Here is a 21,860-nt window from a genome sequence, read left to right as displayed (position 1 = left end):
AAGCTCCAGAACAAAAATGTAATACACATTGGAAGCAATGCTAACTGATTATAAAGTGCAGCACAGGCAAAAAGCAGTTATTAGTTCACAAAATTTTTGGCAGATCAATGTTTTTTTTTTCTTTTTTTTTTTGCATTTATCAAATAGATATAACATATTAAAAAATGGAAGGAAATTAGAGACGTTCATTGTTTGAGTTTACATACACTTTAAAATAAAACCGTTGTCAGGCTATGGAAACTAAAATATTAAAAAATTCTTACCATTCAGTAAATTAACTTTAAAATAACCCCTCACTGTAGCTGTAGAAATGGTAGAGCAATGCAGAAGCAGTGAAGACTTCCAAGTCTGGTCTCAGCACTCAACCCCCACCCCCCCCCCCCATTTCTTTACACCTGCTCTTTGTTTAGGGTACATTAGAGATTAAAAAGGCTGTCAAATTTCTGCTGGAAAAGGGGAGCTGAGTAACAAAAAAGAAAGTGATATTAAATCTTCTGTTGGAGTCTTTGAGGATGAATTATTTCAGAGTGGCTGCAGCTACAGGGGTCGAGGGCTTGTTTTAAAGTGTATTTATTGGTCACATTTTACTTTAAAATAAGAGCTATTTGCTTATGATTATTAAGTCAGATTTATTCACACCGGTCAACTATATTCATTGTACAAATACAGTGTCTCTTTAGGTCTTTGCATGAACAGATATGTTATATAAATATAGGCAAGGCTTGTGTGGATGGGATCAGGTTTAGAAAATATTTCAATGTTTTAAAGTACATTACGAATGCAGAAGAATGGAACGATGTGTTCTTCTCACATGTTCATATCTTCAGCAATCAAAAATCATCTGATTCATTGGTATATTGTACACCAAATGTACTTATCTACTTTAAAACTTCACAAAATAGGATGTATGTCCACCTCTAACTGCATACAATGTACCCAATCCAGACAGAATCTTTATACCTTATTTTGCATTTCCTGGATATAACTGAGTTCTGGAGGCAAGTGTTCATTCTTTTACTTACTTACTACATCTCCCTAACTTGGTTTACAAGATGAAGAACGTTGGCTCTATTACATAAGAATATTATGTAGGAAAGCATTATTGATGGCCTATAAGGCCACTGCTATTTGCTGGAAGAACCTATACTCCGAGTGTATTCCAGTGGATACGTTTAACCAAAGCATTCCATGTAAGAAAGTTATTAATGGAAGGAGCAGTTACTTTCCTAAATTTCATAAATTTTTGGATCTATGTTGTAAATCAGCAGTTTGAATTCAAAATAGAATACCCTGCCCTAACTATTGTGATAATTATAGCCTAATACATATTTACTTCTGTCATATTAGGGCACATGCACATGGCTGTAATGATCATCTACGCGGGATCTACTTGGAAGAAAGTCTATTTTAAAAAATGCATGAAATGGTGTATAAAAAAAAAAGTGAATAGACTTGTAAATGTCGGTACAGTGTTTAGAATGCATAGAATTCTGCTTCCTTCCCATTAAATGTGCATGTGTACACATATGCATGCATTCACATGAGCTTACAGGTACGCACACTTAAATTACTGATCTTGGATGCAGGCTTTTCTGTATCGATTTTACAGATCTAAACACAATGTATGTTTGCTGATCTTTAAGCTTTATGTGCATGGGACCATAGAAAACAATAGATCTGTGTTAAGATCCATCATAAAAATGCAGTACTGATAAAAACTCTGCTTTTTTGCACTCAATAACACAGCATATGCTCTTGCCCCAAAAGACATAAATAATTGTTTTAGAGTACTAGCATACTAGCAACCTTTCATTAGACAGCTTACAGCAACAAAACCATCTGTACAAGCATTACTGCTGCCTTCAAAACACAAAGAATCACCTACAATACAAAGAAAAATAAAAACAAATAGCAGTGTACCTCTAGTAACCACATGCTATTCAGCATTAGAGGGGATGAAAAAAGATAATCAAAGGCCTGCAACCTATCATAACAGGGGATAAAACGTTGGAAGAAATCTTCCAACAACCTCCAGTGCTGACCTTTAGGCAATCACCCAACCTCAGATAAATTAATGAGCAGGACACTTTATTCTGAGGACAGGGATACAAACAACTGAACAAAACCTTGCAACAATAAATGGTACAAACTGTGCAGCCAAACAATTAAAAAGTTCCACACACACAAAAGGGATCTTTAGTACTATTGGATCATACAGCTGCACGTCCAGTAATGTGGTGTACCTTTTTTATAGCGGAATTAAACTACATTTTTTTAAACTGCTGACAAGCAGTGTTTTTAACCACTTTCCCACCACTCACATTGCTGCTACTGCAGCAATGTGGCTCGTTATCCCCCTGTCCTCCCCCTGTAGGCGGCGCTCATGCGCCGCCGGAGGTGCGCTCCCGCTGTTTTCAGTCACAACGGGAGCCGGGCCAGGGGAGGCTGCTCTTCCCCGATCGTCTGGGAATCGAGTGGGAAGATCCGCCCGCTTATGTAAACAGAGCGGGCGGATCTCCTAAGTGACAGGCAGGGACAGATCGCAGTGTTCAGCATAGCTGAACATCTGATCTGTCCTTGTGTCACTCAGTCACCTCCCCCCCCCCACACGTTAGTAAGCACCAGGCATACATTAACCCCTCCCTCTCCAATAAAATTAACCCCTTCCCTGCCAGTGTAATTTTTACAGTAACAGTGCATATATATAGCACTGATTACTGTAGTAATGTCACTGGTACCCCCAAAAGTGTCAAAAATGTCAGTCAAGGGTCTGATTTGTCCGCCGCAATGTCGCAGTCCCGCAAAAAAAATCGCAGATCGCCGCCATTACTCGTTAAAAAAACCCACCAAAAATGACATAAATCTTTCCCTTAGATAGTAAACGCAATAACTTTTGCGCAAACCAATCAAAATATATGCTTATCATGATTTTTTTTACCAAACATAGGTAGCAGAAAACAAATTGGCCAAAAATTAAAAAAAAATTTGATTTCTACATTTTTTTGGGGGGGAATTTCATATAAAAAAATGTTAAAAATATTGTTATTTTTTCAAAATAAACGCTCTTTTTTTGTTTATAGCGCAAAAAGTAAAAATCGCACTGGTGATTAAATACCACCAAAAGAAAGCTCTGTTTGTGGTAAAAAAAGGACGTACATTTTGTTTGGGTATGGTGTCGCACGACCGCGCAATTGTCAGAATCGCAAAAAGTGGCCTGGACGTAAGACAGCAAAATCCTCCGGTGGTAAAGTGGTTAATGGCAAAAAAGTCATAAATGCTTCTCTCAGCCTGTAAGCAGTAATGTACGCTGATCTGAACATGCACAGTGCATTTACGTCACTATGATGAAGTGGCTCCCATGACCATGCGCAGGTGTGACGTCTTTACCAGCTCAGTTATTCAAGTGGCAAAAAAGAGGAACCTGGAAGAAGGACAAGGAAAAAGATGGAGCCTAGGACCAGCTGGAGTGCTGACAGCACAGCACTGAAGGGCTTGTCTGCCATAGTGTGCGAATATGCATTGCAGACTAGCACATTATGGCATAAACCTCCTGAGGGCCCATTTACAATAAAATATATAGCAGAGTTTAATTCTGGGGGATATGACAATAGTATGCCAGGACAGGCATTACAAAAATAATAAAATAACATAGACACTCCATGAAGAACACAAGGTAGGTGATTACTGCACTCTGGTGGGGCATCATTCCTACAAGAAAACCACTGTATGGAAAACATGAATAATTTGGAAATGTTAAGATTACTCAGAAAATAAACACTTTGAACTGCTACTGATAAAAAATGATGTTTTACTTAAGAGATACCAGGATGAATGAGGACATCAGCCTCATTACTACTTATATGCTAACTTTCTTACTTTTACTGTGTGTGTGTGTCTTTTTACAGATTTTGACTTAGCATATTGCTAAATCTTTGTGTGCCAATACTGATTGGCGCTTAGAAGAAGAGGGTAGAACCCCGAAAGCTTGTCCTAAAAATGTAACTGTTAGTGCAAAAAAGTATCATGGGCAGTAATAAACGAATGAGATTGAAAACTATGCGTAGATAGTTGGATAAAACTTACTTTCTAAAGTCTAAAACCTGATGAAATTACGTTTCTTGTTTTTAACAGAAATACACTATAACCATCACGCTACCCTTTTTGCATTTTGTTTTTGGGTGAATCACATTTATACTTAGAATTTTCAGAATTATCCTAGAAGACAAGTATTTTTACAACATGCTGACGTAAAACAAGTTTCTGGGATGGCACTAAATCAAAACCAGCTAATGCCGATCACTGTGACAAAGAAAACATTTGATGTTTGAGTCACTGGGACTAGTGCACTGATTTCAAGGATAATCACAAAACTGTAAAAAAAAAAAAAAAAAAAAAGGAAAAAGTCTGTTCAAAGTAGACACATCAAATTTGAATGAATGAAGTATGGGGCTTACATTGAGTAGACCAAATCCATAAGGGGTTGTATCAAAAAAGGTTACTTGTGTGTTAAGCTGCAATATAAAATAAGTAAGGTTTTTAAACTTTAAAACAGCCTGTGACCCCATTCAACTGAAGTTCTTAACCAATTGCTGACTGCCCATCTGTAAATGTATGTCATTTTTTTTTATATTAAATGCTGGTGCTATGGCAGCAGCTAGCTGTCATATCCACCGCTTCCAGGTTGTGTCCGTGTTTACCGGAGCCATCGGTAAACCCAGAAGCAATCCAGTCCTCCCAATGGCTGGGCAGGATCACCCTCACTTGGCTCTATGTTCTTGGAGAACCAGAGCGACCTCCGATGTCACTTGCAATTCTTGGCCATCCACTATTTTTTTTTCTTAAAGTCAAAATGTCAAAAAAGTGTTTTTTTTTTTCTTTTGCTTTTAAAGGTAATAGAGAGACCTGGGGTCTTTTTAACCTAATTTCTCTCAATAAAGTGGACATGTCATGCTTATTTCTATTACAAGGGATGTTTACATTCTTTGTAATAAGAATAAAAGTGATACAAAAAATAAATAAATAAAAGGACAGTGTAAAAAAATAAAATAAAAAGTAAAATAAATAAAAACAAATTGTTGTTTTTTCTTTTTTCAGAATCCCTCCATGATCACGTGCAGAAGAGAACGCATATGTAAGTCACGCCTGCATATGTAAATGGTGTTCATACCACACGTGAGGTATCGCCGCGATTGTTGGAGTTACAGGACATCCTCTGTATCTCGAAACAGGTAACGTGTACATTTTTAAAGAATCGCCTATTGATATTTTTAAGTGGCGTAGTTTGTCACCATACAATGAGTGTGTGCCATTTTAAAGCATGACATGTTAAGTTTCTATTTACTCAGCATAACATTATCTTTCACATTATAGAAAAAAAATGGACTAACTTTACTGCTTTTTTTTTTTTTTTAATTAAAGTGTATTTTTTCTCAAAATACACTTTTCCCATTTTATTCTCTAGGGTCTCTGCTAAAAAAAAATATTTATATATAATGTTTGGCGGTTCTATGTAATTTTCTAGAAAAAAATTGAGATTTTAACTTGTAAACAACAAATGTCAGAAAAAGGCCTGGTAAATTGGCCAAGGACCAATAATGTCAAATAATGGAGGATCAAATATTGGAAGTGATTAATTGTAAATTTAAAGAAAAAAAAAAAGATACAATAATTCTGAATGGTCAACAATTTTTATACATCAACCAATATGTGATCCAAAAATCAGAAGTTTGGCATTCGTAGTATATAGGTAGTGCTGAGGGAATATACGTTCTAAGTTGAAACATTCATTTGATAATCAGCAGTTGCTAAGTGGAAGTAGCTAGCAAGCAAGAAAATGAAAAAGGTTACACACTTTGTTAGCTAACAATTAATACACAAGTAGAGAAAGCAAAAAAAAATTGTCAATCTTAATCTTAAAATCAGATGTTGAGTTTTAAGGGATACGTGCAATCATCTTTTAGTCCCTTCCTCTAAACTAACCTAGCCCAACCCTCTTCATATCTGCATACCTACCTCAAGTGACAACCATGGCTGTTTGTTTTGTTTACATCCAGCACTGCCTCTATATATATAAAAAACACCCCCCCCACACACACACACACACACTTCCTTCATATCTTGCACTGATTTTTGGCTTTCCTTATCCTTTCTAGCTAGGTAACAAATGCCTTCTCAATCCAAAGCTAAAAAAGTTACATACACTTTAAAGATGAACTTCAGTTCCCTTGATATACTAAATCTCCACCTGCTTTGCCATGCTACCACCTTTGAATATTTGTAGCATGTGCCGATGTGCCAAAGATCTCTGCCCAGTGCTTGGAACCTCGCAGAGACCTGCAGCACATCTGGGTTTTCCCATGCATATCCCTTACACACTGTCATGTCTAACAGCATGAGCTGGAAGCCTCCTATGTGTGACCCTGCTTGGTCCCACATAAGAGACCCAAAGGCCTGTGCCATATCTGCACAGAATCCTGTGGTGCTCGTCAGAAATATATGTGGACATCCCGAGAAGTAAGGTCCAAACACAAAAACAAAAAAAAGGTTCTAATCTCCAGTGTTTGGAGAGAGAGAGGAGAGGCCAGAACAAGTTATTTTATGTGAATTACCTTTTGGGGTTGTTAGCGTTGCTTCTCCCGCTTTTCCACCTTCTCCACACCTTGCTTCATCAAATGGTGTACACTGTTCTCCTGTGCCAGCGATGACTTCTGCATTCTTGATCAAATCCTTTGCTCCTGTCAGCGATTTAGGGCGATATATTTTGCGAGTGCTTGCATCCGAAACATAAAGATCCCCAGTTACTGGATCTGTAGCCAGGTAGTAGCGGTGGGCCAAGTTACTACTGCAGAAACAGACAGCATGCTAAAGTTACAAATTATGAAAAAAAACAGAAAAGGTCTACCACAAGTAACACAAAAATAAATGGAAATGGCACAACTGTAAAATGTGTGCATTTTATGATTTCTCATCAATAAGTTGTCACTGAATGAGGACAATATCACTAAGTAACAAGGCCAAATATAATAAAATATTTACCTTTGTAAGGAATATAACATAACTAGTGCATTATTTTAGATAAAATTAGTACATCAGTAAAAGCATATGCAATATAACAGCAAATAAAAACGAAAATGTGGTGTGCAAAACAAAGGTATATATATACACAAATAGCAAAGGTAAAAGAGTCAATCAAAAAGGCATTGGACATTTTCAAGACTGCTAATAAACTATAACTTAGCATAATGCAGTTAAAAAAAAAAAAAGCTGCTTTTACAGGAGTTTGAGTTCTTTTTTCTCTGCCTAAAAGCATTAATGTTTTTTTTGTTTTTTTTTGCGCACTTGCACGTTTTTATTGTGTATTTTTGAGCAAGAGCGATTTTATTTCACAAACACTCCCTTTAACGAATTTTTCACTCTCAAATAACCACAATGCATTGTAAAGAGAATTTTTTATTTTTTACTGCAATCATCATGAATCCGCTTACTTTAATGATTCATGAAAAAGTGCTACTGCCTAAGTTGTGGATGCTGCTATTAATGAGTGTGCAGCTGCAACTCAGGCCAATTCATCATCATCACTACTGGACACGTCCTTTACTTTCAAACCAAATTTCTTCTAGATATTTTGGAAACATATATGGTGAGCTGAGAAAATATCCTGAAAATGTTTTAAATTTCACAAGGATGTCCATTGCGGACCTTTGATGACCACATTATTAATTATGGATTTTTTTTTTTTTAGTATAAAGTGTATATAAATATATTTGTTTTTCTTATTCTAAAAATGTAGTTTATTATTCTTCCCACAAAATTCGCCACAGCAATTGATGTTACCTTGGCCAGTTTTTGTGGCCAACTGTTGTTTCTTCCTTTGGCCAATTCTTGTGGCCAAGGTAAGAAACAACATTTGGCCAGAAAATTTGGCCAGAAAAAAAAAGTAGAACAATTGACCACAGCATTTCCAGTGGGATTTCCACAGCATTTCCAAAGCACTGGGAACTTCCTGTACCTCCCAAGGCTTCCAATGAAAATAAAGTAAAGTATTTTCTTTACTATGGTATATGAATAAAAAAGAAGCTGGAACACTCATAAAAAAAGTTTTTGTGCATTTTTGCACGCTTATGCATGTTTTTGAGCGCTTTTGCACACTTATGCGTCTTTTCTGCTTGAAAGCTCTTCCCAAAAACATAAGTTTGGTGAGGGTTTTTTTTCTACCTGTAAGTCCATATACCTGTAAATGCCTATAGTGTTCATGAACACATTGGTTGACATGGAGGGGAGTTTCCAGGCAGAGAAAAATGAGAGCTTAAAAAAGCTCAAATACCTGTAGAAGCAGCTTATTTGAGCTGCAGTGTGTATGAGCCCTTAAGATGATTTCTAATCCGGGCCATATTTACCACAAGGCACATGCACCATTGGAAGGGAAAACACCAACCCATAAATATACTATCTTTCACATGGGTGTTCCGTATGTCCGTTTTTCCTCCCATCCATTTGCGGATGAAAAACTAACATAATGTATGTCTATGGGATTGCGGACGTTAGCAGAGGACCATCCGCTGACATCCATTTTGCGTCCATTCCGTTCAGTTCTGTTTTTTGAGATGGAAGAGAACCCTATTTTTCTTCCATTTAAAAAATGGAACGGACGCAAAATCGGATGTCAGTGGATGTCATCTGCTAACGTCCGCAATCCCATAGACATACATTATGTTCGTTTTTCATCCGCAAACGGATGTATGAAAAACCGACATACATAATGGACCCTACAAAAGTGCATCCGTGTCCATTTAAAAAAAAAAAGTGACTGAACGGAGAAAAAAACTAAAACGGACCGTGTGAAAGGAGCCTTAGATTATTTTCTTGTTTTATTGTTTCATTCATTTTAGTATATCCGGGGAATACAGGGGCTGTTCAGTCCAGAGACTCTACAAAGTACATGTATTGTGCAGCTTGGTAGAATATATAGTTGGTTTATAGTTTTGGTTTTTTTTTGTTGTTTTTTTTTATGATAATGCCAGCCCTGTACCTTTATATGGCCATTGAAATCTTAATTGAATTATCATATCCTTATAATTGACAGTGGAGGCTTTATTACAAACATTCCATTTAAAGGCCATCTGATCTGGTCACAAAAGCTATTTTAATTACTCGAGAGATCGCTAAATCGACAGAAAGATCTACAGTCTGTTATAGATTCTTGGTAACAATTAAATTAAAACTCCTGTATCTGTTACATGTACGCTTGACTAGAAACACTGAAACATTTCAATTATAAGAAAGAATGAGTATATAATTTCACACTTTCACGGCTTTTACTACACTAATTGTAAGGTGGCAATTTTATTCCTTTTCTTAATTAGCACCAGCATATACCTGTGATTTTTACTAGCTCCCAGATATTAAAGGGTATTAAAACAAAATGATATGTTTCATTTACATCTTAGAGCTATTCCTGGGAGCAGAGCAAGCTTTCATTCATTGTACCAGGGAGCTGCGTGAACACTGGGTGCAGACAACCTGCATAGGGAACAGATAGACAGCTCTCAAATTGCCCTTTTAGTAAACATCAGTGTCACTAATTTGCTAGAACACACATTCAAGTGAGTAATTTTGTATGAGCAATTTAACGTTGTTCTTTCTTCTGCTTTGCATTTATTCCCGGTGTGCAATTTTCATTAAAACACGCATCTTTATTCATGCTGCCCCAGCCACACATGCCATTAGTTGCGAATAATCAGCACATACTGTAGCAATTCTTTTTTTTTTTTTAAAGGATAGCTATGATTGGTCAAACCAATCAGGACACTATCTAGGCACAGCTTGCACAGGACTCTATATGAAGTCTTGGGCAAATGTAATCATGCTGTTTTCTTCAGGTGCCAGCTGTGGGCATAATAACCCTTGTGTCAGTATGGTGGTCTCTGTTTTATATTTGCATAATGGAAGTTGAAAGAAAAAAAAACACTGACAATTAAAATCTGATTGAAAGTGAAGAAGTCAAAAAGTGCAAAAAAAATCAAGTGAGGAAGAAGCAGACAGAACAGCCTGTAGTCTCTGCTATAAGGTACAAAGTGTTACCATCAGGCTCTGCATTAACAAATACACTATGCCATTCAAAAGGGATAATTACTCTTCCTAAAATAAGTTATGCTTCGTTATCTTTAAATTATGCTCATTTGGGTGACTGATGCTACTGTTTTAACACATTTATTAACAAAGTCAACAAAATGGTTTTCTCTAGCAAGTAATAGGGCAGTACACAGTTATGTCTAAATGAGTGTAAATAGAACATTTTATTATGTTTATGCCTATACTTTTGTAAACCACAAAGCTTGTCTGTATGCGCTGGGATGGCAACTAGGACAAATACCCAGGGAGGCAGCTACTAGAAAGTTAAAATTAAAAAAAAAAAGTTTATGAATGTAAGGAATTGATGTGCATAATGCAAATGCAGTATGTAAGTGTTATTTTTAAAAGGAGCAAAACATAATAAAAAAGATACCAAATGAGCTAAATTGGATTTGTTGTCTGGGAAGTACTTCGATGAAGGAATTATTAGGTTGTGAATTATTAAATGTTCTGCTCAGAACACCAAAATCTGAAGCACAAAAAGTGATATATAAGAATATTTTTTTTTCCTCTTTTCATTTTGGATAGAGTAGGACTGTGTTCCTTAACTTTTTTACAGTCAAGGCATTTAAAATTATGCACAATCTCGAGGCATCTCATTCTAAAATGTAAAAAAATGAGTTGATAGTTTTACATAATGCAACAACATGCACAGACACAGGACATCCAATGCTAGAAAAGATTTCTGATTGCAATGTAAATAGTCCTTTAAACACGGGTAATGACTAGTATTCTAATGTTTCTCTTCTGCCTCAGCTTCTCTCCCTCACTCAGCTAATGTGACCCCAGTGATGACAGAGAAGGGCAGGGAGGGGCAAACAAAGATGCTGTGCAAAACCTAGCTTGATCCCCTACTCTTCCTTGTATACAATTTTTTTTGCCAATTTTTAAGCATTTTACCAAGGCACCCCTGAAGAAAACTGAAGGCACTCTGGTTGAAAAGGGCTGGAGTAGGATACGGAGATAACCCTTTATTTACTGCCCTGTAGAGGCAAAACAAAGCGTAAATAAATCTCTCTAAAGAGTGAAATTCCTTTTAGATCATTGTCATCAGAAAAATGTCCCCACTCATAGATTTTTCTATATTCCTCTATTGCTGTACTGATGACAAGTTGAACATTTAGATCTTCCCTCACTTTCAATCCCAGTGACAAAGGTCATGAACCAAAAGAGAGTGAATCTTCCTAACAGGGACTCAGACAATAAAGACCTAACAGAGGGTCTAATCCTTCCACACTCTATCCAAAAGCTACACATAAAAAAAAAGATGTACTGCAAAACGTTAGGTAGTAGCAAACCCCTTCAATCAAATTATGACTTTACCTATATGTGAATTGAAAGCACAGATTGTGAAAGTATTCTCTACATTATTGCATAAAAAGCCTAATACCCTCTAGTACAGGGATTCCCAAACTACGGCCCTCCAGCTGTTGCAGAACTACACATCCCATGAGGCATTGTAAAACTCTGACATTCACATACATGACTAGGCATGATGGGAATTGTAGTTCCTGAAAAACTGGAGGGCCGTAGTTTGGGAATCCCTGCTCTAGTAAATAATAAAGTTCAAACATGTTTTTGTTTAGTGGGTTGGGGAAGAGAATAGTTATATCCTAGTCACATTTATATTGCTGTCTGTGTCCCCTGCTTAGGTGATTCACCCCAAAAAACTGGAGTTTCAAATCCAAATACTTTGATTTGTTATTAGCACCAGATGGGAGGAAAAATCCACCAATGAGGATACATATTCAGTGAATAGAATAATCTGTAAAATGGAAATTCCATTAACTTTAAAGAGGTTTCCTCTTTTTTCCTCCTTCCAGCACAGAAAGTGGAAAGTAGGGCATTCTCCCCAATGGGACAAAAGTTTGAATCCCTCCCTATCCTAAACAAAAAGAAAAAAATGTTGAGCTTATGTACACTGTATCGTCTCCTGATAGAGACATCTGATGGATGATCATCAGTACTGTGATTTCAGTGGCCAAGGCCTGCTGCTACAAATATACTTTTTCGAATGACATCCTACTTATATTTTTCAGGTTCAGAGTAATGAAAGAAGGAAAAGTATTTCTCAGTTACAAGTTTTAAGCATACTGCCAAAGGATCCAGGACTTTGTTTTAAAGTCTTAAATAAAGCCCAGAGATGGAATTTTATGGTTTCACTGCTATTAAAAATTGAAAGCTAAACTCACAATTCCTCATATGGTTTTATTCAATATTTGGAGGAGACAACATAATCCTTTAGCTGGTGAATGTGAATACCTTTTGTTTTAAAAAAAAAAAAATGAAAAAGAGGTCAATATGCAGCATTCAGATCCTGCTGGGGAACACCATACAAAAGAAATGCAATGGTTGAATTCATTTAAACTAATTGACTGTAGTTTTCTAACCATTTCATAATTTGCACTGTATAATAATAACACAAGAAGGTGCCATAAAAAGACATATAGCAATAAAGTAGAAAGATAAGATGTTAAGTTTACTGTACATTCTATACAATAAATAAAAGTTGAAGTTGTGCTAAGGACACCGGAACAATTAGTTCTATTTCTGATGAGTTTACAAATATGAAACGAAAATAAATCTGCATCTCTCGGCGAACTTTAAACATCTGCTCACGCAGTACATGTGATTTAGTAAAAAATAAATACATTTATAATAACTTAACACGTTCCTGATACCAAAAGCAGGAAGCAATAATCCCGCTATTAGCAAGGAAAGATAGAATGAAAAATGGAGTGCAAGCTAAGAGCATATGTTGGGTGATAAAGAACAAGCTTTAAGTGAAAATTCAGATTCTATGAGATACTTATAAAAACATTCTTTTAAGTAGAACCAAACCCAATAAAAACCATTCCAGTTTAAGGAGGGTAAAGTGATGACCTTGTTCTTCTTCATAAAGCTGGTTGCTTTATGAAGAGCTCCAGACTAAACACCAGTGGCTGTAACAAAACTGTCCTACACTACATGAAGCAATAGTGCTTTAAAGCTGTGGAATATTAATATGCTTTCATTTTTTAAAACAGAATTTAAACAATCTAAGCAGGCTCCAGGAGTTCATTATTTGCCTTTGAAACATTCCTCATTCATTTGACTAGCACTGAGTAAACAGAGATCCTGATGCTTCTAAGTAGAGTTGTTTTTAACCTCTTTGCAAAAGAAGTACACATATATGCGGCCTCTTTGCCGGTAGGTCTTAATGCTGAGCGATCGCATATATGTGTACCAGATGTAAACAGAGCTGTGCCAAGAGTGGCACAGTTACTGGCAGCTAACAAAGCTCCCAAATCTCTAATTGCGATCGGGAGCTTTCCAATCATGACAGCAAATCACGGCGGTCACATGATCAGAAACCCCGCCCCGCCTCCTGGCATCAAAAACTTCTTATAGGGCCGGTAGGCGGGGGCTTTAAGGGGTTAAGCATGTACATGCTAGTTATGCTCAAGAAACTACTCTATAGAGTATAAGCCTATGATGGATAGCAGCATAAGAGCAGTCAACATTGAAAGAGATTAGGTTCCATGTACACTGTAATCTAAAGAACGCCTAAGAGAAAAGCACCTACAAAAATGCAGTAAAAGCTGCATTTTTACATGCGTTTTTGCACATTTGGCGTTAATGCATCCTAATTGACAGAATATTAGAATATGGCCAGCATATTATTACATACAGAGTGTGTAAACGCCTATGTGTACATGGACACATACTATAGACTAACATAGGGGGGCATTTGGAGGCAGAGAAGAAAAAAAAAAAAAACCTCTGTAAAACAGGCAATTTTTCACTGCAGTGTGCATGAGGCCTAATAGTGGTAAGAAAGGCAAATTCAAAAAATGAAAAAGTGGGCGTAAGAGTTTTGAGATAAACAATTTGTTACCTACAGGGCTGCCTACAATGATTAGCTTGTATTCACATAGGTAAAATCTTTATCCCAAAAGGAAAAAAAAAATGTTTCTTTACCTGCCTAAAACGTGTTAGCTAGAGTTAGGGCTCATTTAGACTTGCGGATGAGGGGTTTTAAGAACACATAATTGAGCCACATTTTAGCAACCCCTAACTGCACATCCTTCAAGTGATTGTAATGTCTTTTTCTTTTTCTACAAAAATACCGAACATGTTATACTTACAGTGAATCCAGAAAGTATTCACAGCGCTTCACTTTTTCCACATTTTGTAATGTTACAGCTTTATTCCAAAATGGATTAAATTTATTATTTTCCTCAAAATTCTACAAACAATACCTTATAATGACAATGTGAAAGAAGTTTGTTTGAAATCTTTGCAAATTTATTACAAATAAAAAGGAAACAAAATCCCATGTACATAAGTATTCACAGCCTTTGCCCAATACTTTGTTGAAGCACCTTTGGCACCAGTTACAGCCTCAAGTCTTTTGGATTATGATGCTACAAGCATGGCACACCTATTTTTGGGTAGTTTCTCTCATTCTACTTTGCGGGACCTCTCAAGCTCCATCAGGTTGGATGGGGAGCATCGATATACAGCCATTATCAGATCTCTCCAGAGATATTCAATCATTTTAAGTCTGGGCTTTGGCTGGGCCACTCAAGGACATTCACAGAGTTGTCCTGTAGCTACTCCTTTGTTATCTTGGCTGTGTGCTTAGGGTCATTGTCCTGTTGGAAGATGAACCTTCAACCCTAGTCTGAGGTTCAAAGCGCTCTGGAGCAGGTTTTCGTCAAGGATGTCTCTGTACATTGCTGCATTTATCTTTCCCTCTATCCTGAATAGTCTCCCAGTTCCTGCCGCTGAAAAACATCCCCACAGCATGATGCTGCCACCGCCATGCTTCACTGTAAGGATGTATGGGCCAGGTGATGAGCGGTGCCTGGCTTTCTCCAGACATGTCACTTGCCATTAAGGCCAAAAGGTTCAATCTTTGTTTTATCAGATCAGAAAATCTTGTTTCGCGTGGTCTAAGAATCCTTCAGGTGGCAGACTCCAGATGAGCTGGCATGTGCCTTTTACTGAGAAGTGGCTTCCGCCTGGCCACTCTATCATACAGGCCTGATTGGTGGAGTGCTGCAGAGATGGTTGTTCTTCTGGAATGTTCTCCTCTCTCCAGAGAAAAACATTGCAGCTCTGTCAGAGTGACCATTGCTTTCTTGGTCATCTCCCTGACTCAGGCCTTTCTCCTCTGAACACTTAGTTTGGCCGGGCGGCCCACTCTAGAAAGAGTCCTGGTGGTTCCAAACTTCTCCCATTTAAGGGTGATGGAGGCCACTGTGCTCATTGGAAACTTCAATGCTTCAAATTTTTTTCTGTACCCTTCCCCAGATCTGTGCCTCTATATAATCCTCCCCCGGAGGTCTACAAACAATTCTTTGGACTTCATGGCTTGATTTTATCTCTGAAAAGCCCTGTTAACTGTGGGACCTTATATAGACAGGTGTGTGCCTTTCCAAATAATGTTCAATCAACTGAGTTTACCACAGGGGGACTCCAATCAAGTTGTAAAAACATCTCAAAGATGATCAGTGGAATCAGGATGCACCTGGGCTCAATTTTGAGTGTCATGGCCAAGGCTGTGAATACTTATGTACATGTGATTTTTTTAGTTTTTTAATTTTAATAAATTTGCAAAGATTTCAAAAAAACTTATTTTACATTGTCATTATGGTGTATTGTTTGTAGACTGTTGAGAAAAATAATGAATTTAATCCATTATGGAATAAGGCTGTGATCTTTTATTGTTACTTTTATATATACTTTAGTAAAATTGTAGAAGGCTATGTAAACTATTTTGTGCTTTATGTTGTTGATTTCTAAGTACTTGGCTCAAACAGATTTAATTGCCCTAAGCTGCCCAGCAATGGTGGTTTAACTTCCCCAATGTTTTTTTTTTTAATCTGGAGGGGTATTTATTACACTTAAATTCAATAAACTTGGGATTTGGCTGATACGCTGTAATTTGATTTTTAAACACCATGAAGCATCCATTCAAATATCTGATTGCCAGATACAATAGCAAGGATTTATGTTGTAGTACATCCATGGCTATAATTAATCATACTTGCAAATAATTACAATGTATATAGGCAGGTTTAGCTGACTGTTCTTGTTGATAAATACAGATGTCTTTTCTACCAGTCCCATAATGCACGGCAAGCCTTAGGCAAGAAATGCATTGAAAAAGTAATTGGTATGGATAGCAGCTTGCTGTTGCATACTGTGAAAGTTGTAACTAATTCAGGAGAGCAGCCACGTTCTGTTACATGTTTATCTGTCAAGATCCCATTAAAGTAGCCCTTTCATTTAAAATTAAAAAACAAACATCTACCATTACTGCTATAGCTTAGCACAGCCAAGCTAAAATCTGAAATGCAGCGTATAGAGACTGTCACACAAACCACTCATGAAAAGTGTCTGCAGGAAAATTCTCTGCCAATTCCACTATATTTCAAATACAAAGAGATGAACCATGACACTGAGAAGCATTTGACCAATCACAATCAATCAAGAGTGTGTGGCTTATGTTGGAGATGCTGGATGAGCACGGTGAAAAGAGAATGATTTGAAGGTTGGTGCGAATACTAAGATTATTTACAGTATATCCACCTGGATGGAAAAATCTGAAATCACAGGCAGTGCCACGCTTGGCATGCAGATAAGTATTCAAAGATTTTAAGGGAATTCCTACTTTTTTAAAATATATCTACTGACTCAGAGATGTGTGTGTAGTAGTGTCTATGTAGGGGTAAAGAGGAATCAAGGTATCACACTTCCTTATTGTAGCACTACATGTTGATATCACCAAGTCAAACATATTATGTAATTACTGTATATAGATTATATTGAACCAAAGGTAGACAGGACAAAAGCCACAATCTTCTTTACAAGGAGTTTGGCAAAGGCCACTTCCAAGTAAGGAAAAAGGAAAGCAACTCTTCAATAGAAACCTTGCATGTGTTTATTAAATAACTCTAAACACACGCTGATCCACCTGTCCCACTACTCTATTGTGTTTCATTCCATCCAGAGCTTTTTCATAGAGTCTCTTTGAATAAGCTTCAGATGGAGTAAAAATGCTTAAGGGCTGTAGGACAGGTAGATTGGCTTGTGCTTAGGCTGCATTCACACTTGAGCGTAGCGTTTTACCGCGTTTTTTACCGCGATTTTCAGGTGTTATTTTCAGGGATTTTTGGAGGCAGGCATTGACATCTATCAAAAACGCTGGTAATCAGCCCAAAAAGAAGCTCATGTACTTTTTTCAGCTACAGGCGTTTTGCAAAACGCTCAGATGTGAACAGGGGCCATTTAAATGAATGGGGTTTTACTTGTTGGGCGTTTTGGAACGTTTTTTTTTAGCGTTTTTGGAGCTGAAAAACACTCAAAAACGCCCAGGTGTGAATGGAGCCTTAGAGTACTTTAATAAACAAATGCAAGGTGTTGAATGGACAATGGAAGTGGACTTTATGTCATGGCCGGCAACCATTGGAAGCCTGCAGCCATTGTCAGAGAAGTGAAGGTGTTGAGGCCTGTAGTGTTGATTCTGTACAAGTGTGTGACAGCTCTTTTCATAGTTAAGTACATGCAAACTCTAAATGAATGACATTTTGTTTGCTAAAGCAATATGTATATGAAAAAATGCACTTTTTAAAAAATACAAATATGTGTTTGTTTGTTTTTCATCCTTTTTGCATTTGTGCTGCTGATCTTTTAAAGCCTCTTTTCAACAATTTCCTGTCTACATGTGATCCCCCAATGACCTTATGGCATTTCTCAGGGCATGTCTCCACAACGGATCATGCCAGTGTCACATGTATTTAAATTGGTGCTTGTAGTCTCCATTGGAAGGCTGAGTGACAGAGTGACAACACAAGAGCACAGTTGGGTGACAGGGACAGACAGTAGGTACCTGAAAAGAGACCTTCATGGCAGGATCATAGAGATACTCTTTTAATAAAAGTTGAAGATTTTATAGTATTAAAATTACTTCTGAAATTACACTGATATTGTAAAGCTTTAAAATGAAAAAATATCTTGTGATTAGGTTTACAAATATTTGAAGTATTCAACAGAAGGTTACAATTTATTAAACAACTTCCCCTATCCTGTGCTACACTATATAACAGAATAAAAAAAAAATTGGCGAAGGTTTCTCTTCACCTGAGGTCTTCAACTTTTACATTTGCGCTACAATAAAGAATTAAGTTGTGCTCCAAGAAAAAAAGCATAACATTCATGACATAAATAATATGGTCTCCTTCTAAATTACATTTTTAATGTAAAAGATGTCCAGCCTTTTCCTCTACATCTAAGAATGTGCCTAGAGGTTTCTGCAAGTGTCATTCAAAGAAAAACAGAAAACACAAGCCGATAATTTGGTACAACTGCTTTAAAAAATGTGCATCCAGCTTTCAGACCACAGCTTTACAAAGGCGTGAGTCACTATTTACCAAAGAATCTAAAAGCATCTTTGTTAATTAAATGTTGCATTTTGGGATTCATATTAATATTTTTATGATAGATAAATTTGTACTTTAAAAGCCACTCACAACAGACTAAATATTGGTAGAAAGAAAAAAAAAAATCAGCTTTTACTTTGTTGACTAAGCAACGCTAGCTTAACAGCTTAAAATGGCCGCCCTTAAAACCTCAGCAAAACAAAAAAGGTCAAAGGTTCAAAGCCTGGCGCAGCAGGTTTAAAGTTCGGTGCCTCTAATGGACATAAAAATTACCAATTATATCTGGTTACTAATCATGCTATATGAAACTGCATAAAGATGCAAAGTGCTTTGATATTCCCTCGTTTACTGGGATACTTAAGTGCAACATTATTATTAAAAAATCTTTACACAGGCACTCAGTTCCCCGCCAGGAGCCGGCATGCCGCAAATGCTTATTAAAATTGTTCATTAATAGGCAAAAACAACATGGGGCTTTATTTAAAACAATTAGCAAAACAAGCACATTTTTTAGCATTAAATTAATACGAGAATAATCATTGGAAAGTGGAAGTCCATCTATTATTAGTCTAAATCAAGATGCTTTGTCTTGTTTTTCAAAGACAAAAAAAATTACAAAACTCAAATAATTAAATCCTGTGCCTAGCTTAGAGCTCAAGCTCATAGGAAAGAAGATCTTATAATATCACAAATGTATAGTTTTCTTAAAAGGAAAACTTACCCAATATTATCCCAGCATAACTGTCAGTGGCTTTTAATTTTCATAGACCATGGCTGGTTTTGAAGAAGTGTGCCTAAAGATATTTATGCCAGAAAATGTTCTATTTTTAAATGACCAATACCAAATGATCCCATAAAGACAGAGAAATATTTAATCCATTAATAATCTCTTGGTTTTTCATCCTTTAGAGCTTATTAATAGTCTTGTTGTGCTTAGGTTTGAATTTAGTCTACGGGCCCCATTTGTCCTCTTAATGTGTGCATGGATTTCATTAAGGTGCTTTTTGCCATGATCCAAAAATGTTATGTCAACTGTAGATTTATAAAGGCTAGAGAATGCAAGTTTTACATTTATTTTATTAATTGATTTTGGTAAACTTAATAGACATTTTTTCCCCCAAAATGTTTGTAAAGGAAAACTAGAGGACAGTGGACAACTATATTTTTAATAAAATATTATCCATAAACTTTGCATATACTTTAATATAATTTTTTTAATATGCATTTAAAACAGGATTCTTGCATGTTTTCAAGATCACACCAAACAGAGTTGGGGAGGGGGGTAAATGGTGGAAACGTTCTTCATTTATGGGCCTATTTGTTGCCAATATTGCAGTAGCTTCACCACTGACTGGTACTACTGGAGTTGGGCAGTTTACGGCCATGACAGGAAATAATGTGCTTTGTTCTACTCTGGTCCTTGCAACATGAACATATATTAGAAAAAATATATATGTGTAGCACAAATCTGCCCTCTACTGGTGATACAAATATATCCCCTGCGCACAAGTGACCTCAAAACAAGTCTTAAACAGACAATACCACAGCTACTTTAAGACCCCAACACTTGGTGGTGTTTCTCACTTGGTGGATTGGACTATTGCTGGAGGAATTAACCCCTTGTTTTGAAATTTTGCCACTGATGGACGTTTAAGGACTATAATAAGATGTGACTGGTTTTAACTACGTCATTTCTCCTCAATTATACCTGCGCTACTTATACCATTGTATATGTTCCAAGGGACGATATATATTTGAGTATACTTCTACACATGAACATATATTAGTAAAAACAAACTAGAATGCACCACTGGGAGCATTGCTATCTGCAGATCAACAAACCTGAAAAAACAGAGATAGTTTCATGAACTCTGAGATAAATGGTTAGTAGAGGGAAACACGATTACCACAATTTGTATATTTTAAGGTTTGGCACTGTGCTGCCCCACTTTACCATGGTGCCGTAGGCACTGGCCCACATATTTTTTTTTTTTTACGAGAAATAGAACCCGGGATGCAGGCACTAACAGTCCATATTCAGAGCCTTTATGGCTAATGAAGTACACAGCTTTTACTTGTATACAGTGTAATGTATGAGTGCAGTTTGAATACAAATTAAGGGGCTATTCCTTTAATACAGACAAAAAAAGTAGAGTGGGCATTTATTTGAACCTCTGTCAGATTATTTTTGCCATGTTTCTCTTTGTATTTTGTATTCAGTGGTATGGGAAACATCCCTTACAAAGAAACAGACAGCAAAATAAACTTGACAGAGGCTCTAAGTTTGTTCCATTCCAATGAAGACCAAATTTAAAGAAAGGTTTGTCCGTGGGTTTCACTTTAAGATTTCACAGCTGCAAAAGTAGAGCAAAAACCAAATATTTAAAACAAAGAGGCTCTATAATACAGAATAATGATTTCTTAAAATACTAGAGCATACAGGTAACAGCATAAAAGTTAGCAGTGCTCTAACATTCTACCGTAAAGGAATACATTCAGAATTCAGTATCTTCTCCTCTGGGGCCCCCCTTAATAAACATATCATGTGAGCCATAAGAAATAGCAAGCAGGCACTGAAGTTTATTGTACTCCCTTGTATGTTTAATTTATATAGCCAAATATTCCATTGCTATCCAGACATCAAGCTTTTTTTTTTAACATCTCATTCCAGCCTTTAAATTGCAGTATCTGTAACAACTTTGTATTCCTTTATTGATTTTGTGAGTAAATTTTACTGTGAACTCTTGCATAGCTTGTCAGTGTCATATAACAATTAAATAGCAATAGATAACACAGCTGATAATTCAACCACCACACTACCTCAATTTGTTTAACTGGCCGTAAATGATAAGAAATGGTGTCACTTATTGTCACCTCTAGCAAGGCTCTCACTCAGTTCACAGAGATTTGTATAAGTGAAAAGCAACTTCTGACTCCAGTAATAAGCCACTGTTGGTGACTATTAAGCTTTTTTTTATATAAGCATAAAAATAATGTGCAAAAGCAATAATTTCAGAGCAACCAATCAGCAAACATCTTTTACTGCTCTGACTTCAGGATACTTGCAAAAGGTGACATCCCACTGAATCAGAATCAGGTTGCAATGTGTTACTGTAATTAACACATCACATCATTAAACAACATTATTAAATAAACCATGAATCATTATTGTTAACATCCACATATTCTTTTATTCCAATTAAAAAATCCTTATATTTTTCCCTACCAGATCCAATCACAACCAAACCAAACCTATATAGGTATGCCTATGGAAGGAGGGCCACCCTACCAAAACATATA

The 21,860-nt window shown here is 36.6% G+C and overlaps 1 protein-coding gene across 25 annotated transcripts in view; it reads right to left on the bottom strand.

Moving 5' to 3' along the window:
* TENM3 (teneurin transmembrane protein 3) overlaps positions 1–21,860 on the bottom strand; it is a 1,577,510-nt gene that overhangs the window by 54,545 nt on the left and 1,501,105 nt on the right. For 16 of the 25 annotated variants that reach the window (XM_082244015.1, XM_082244035.1, XM_082244033.1 and 13 more), the window contains one exon: positions 6,609–6,861. In XM_082244015.1, the coding sequence (XP_082100141.1) occupies positions 6,609–6,861 (253 nt within the window). The remainder of the gene's footprint in view (positions 1–6,608; positions 6,862–21,860) is intronic. The other 9 variants (XM_082244034.1, XM_082244038.1, XM_082244037.1 and 6 more) reach the window with 1 other exon arrangement.

The sequence above is a fragment of the Pelophylax lessonae genome (genome assembly GCF_965119305.1).
Source record: "Pelophylax lessonae genome assembly, chromosome: 1".
In the NCBI taxonomy this organism is placed as follows: Eukaryota; Metazoa; Chordata; class Amphibia; order Anura; family Ranidae; genus Pelophylax; species Pelophylax lessonae.
Note: the sequence above shows the minus strand (reverse complement) of the source record. Positions and strands in the feature narration are given on the sequence as shown.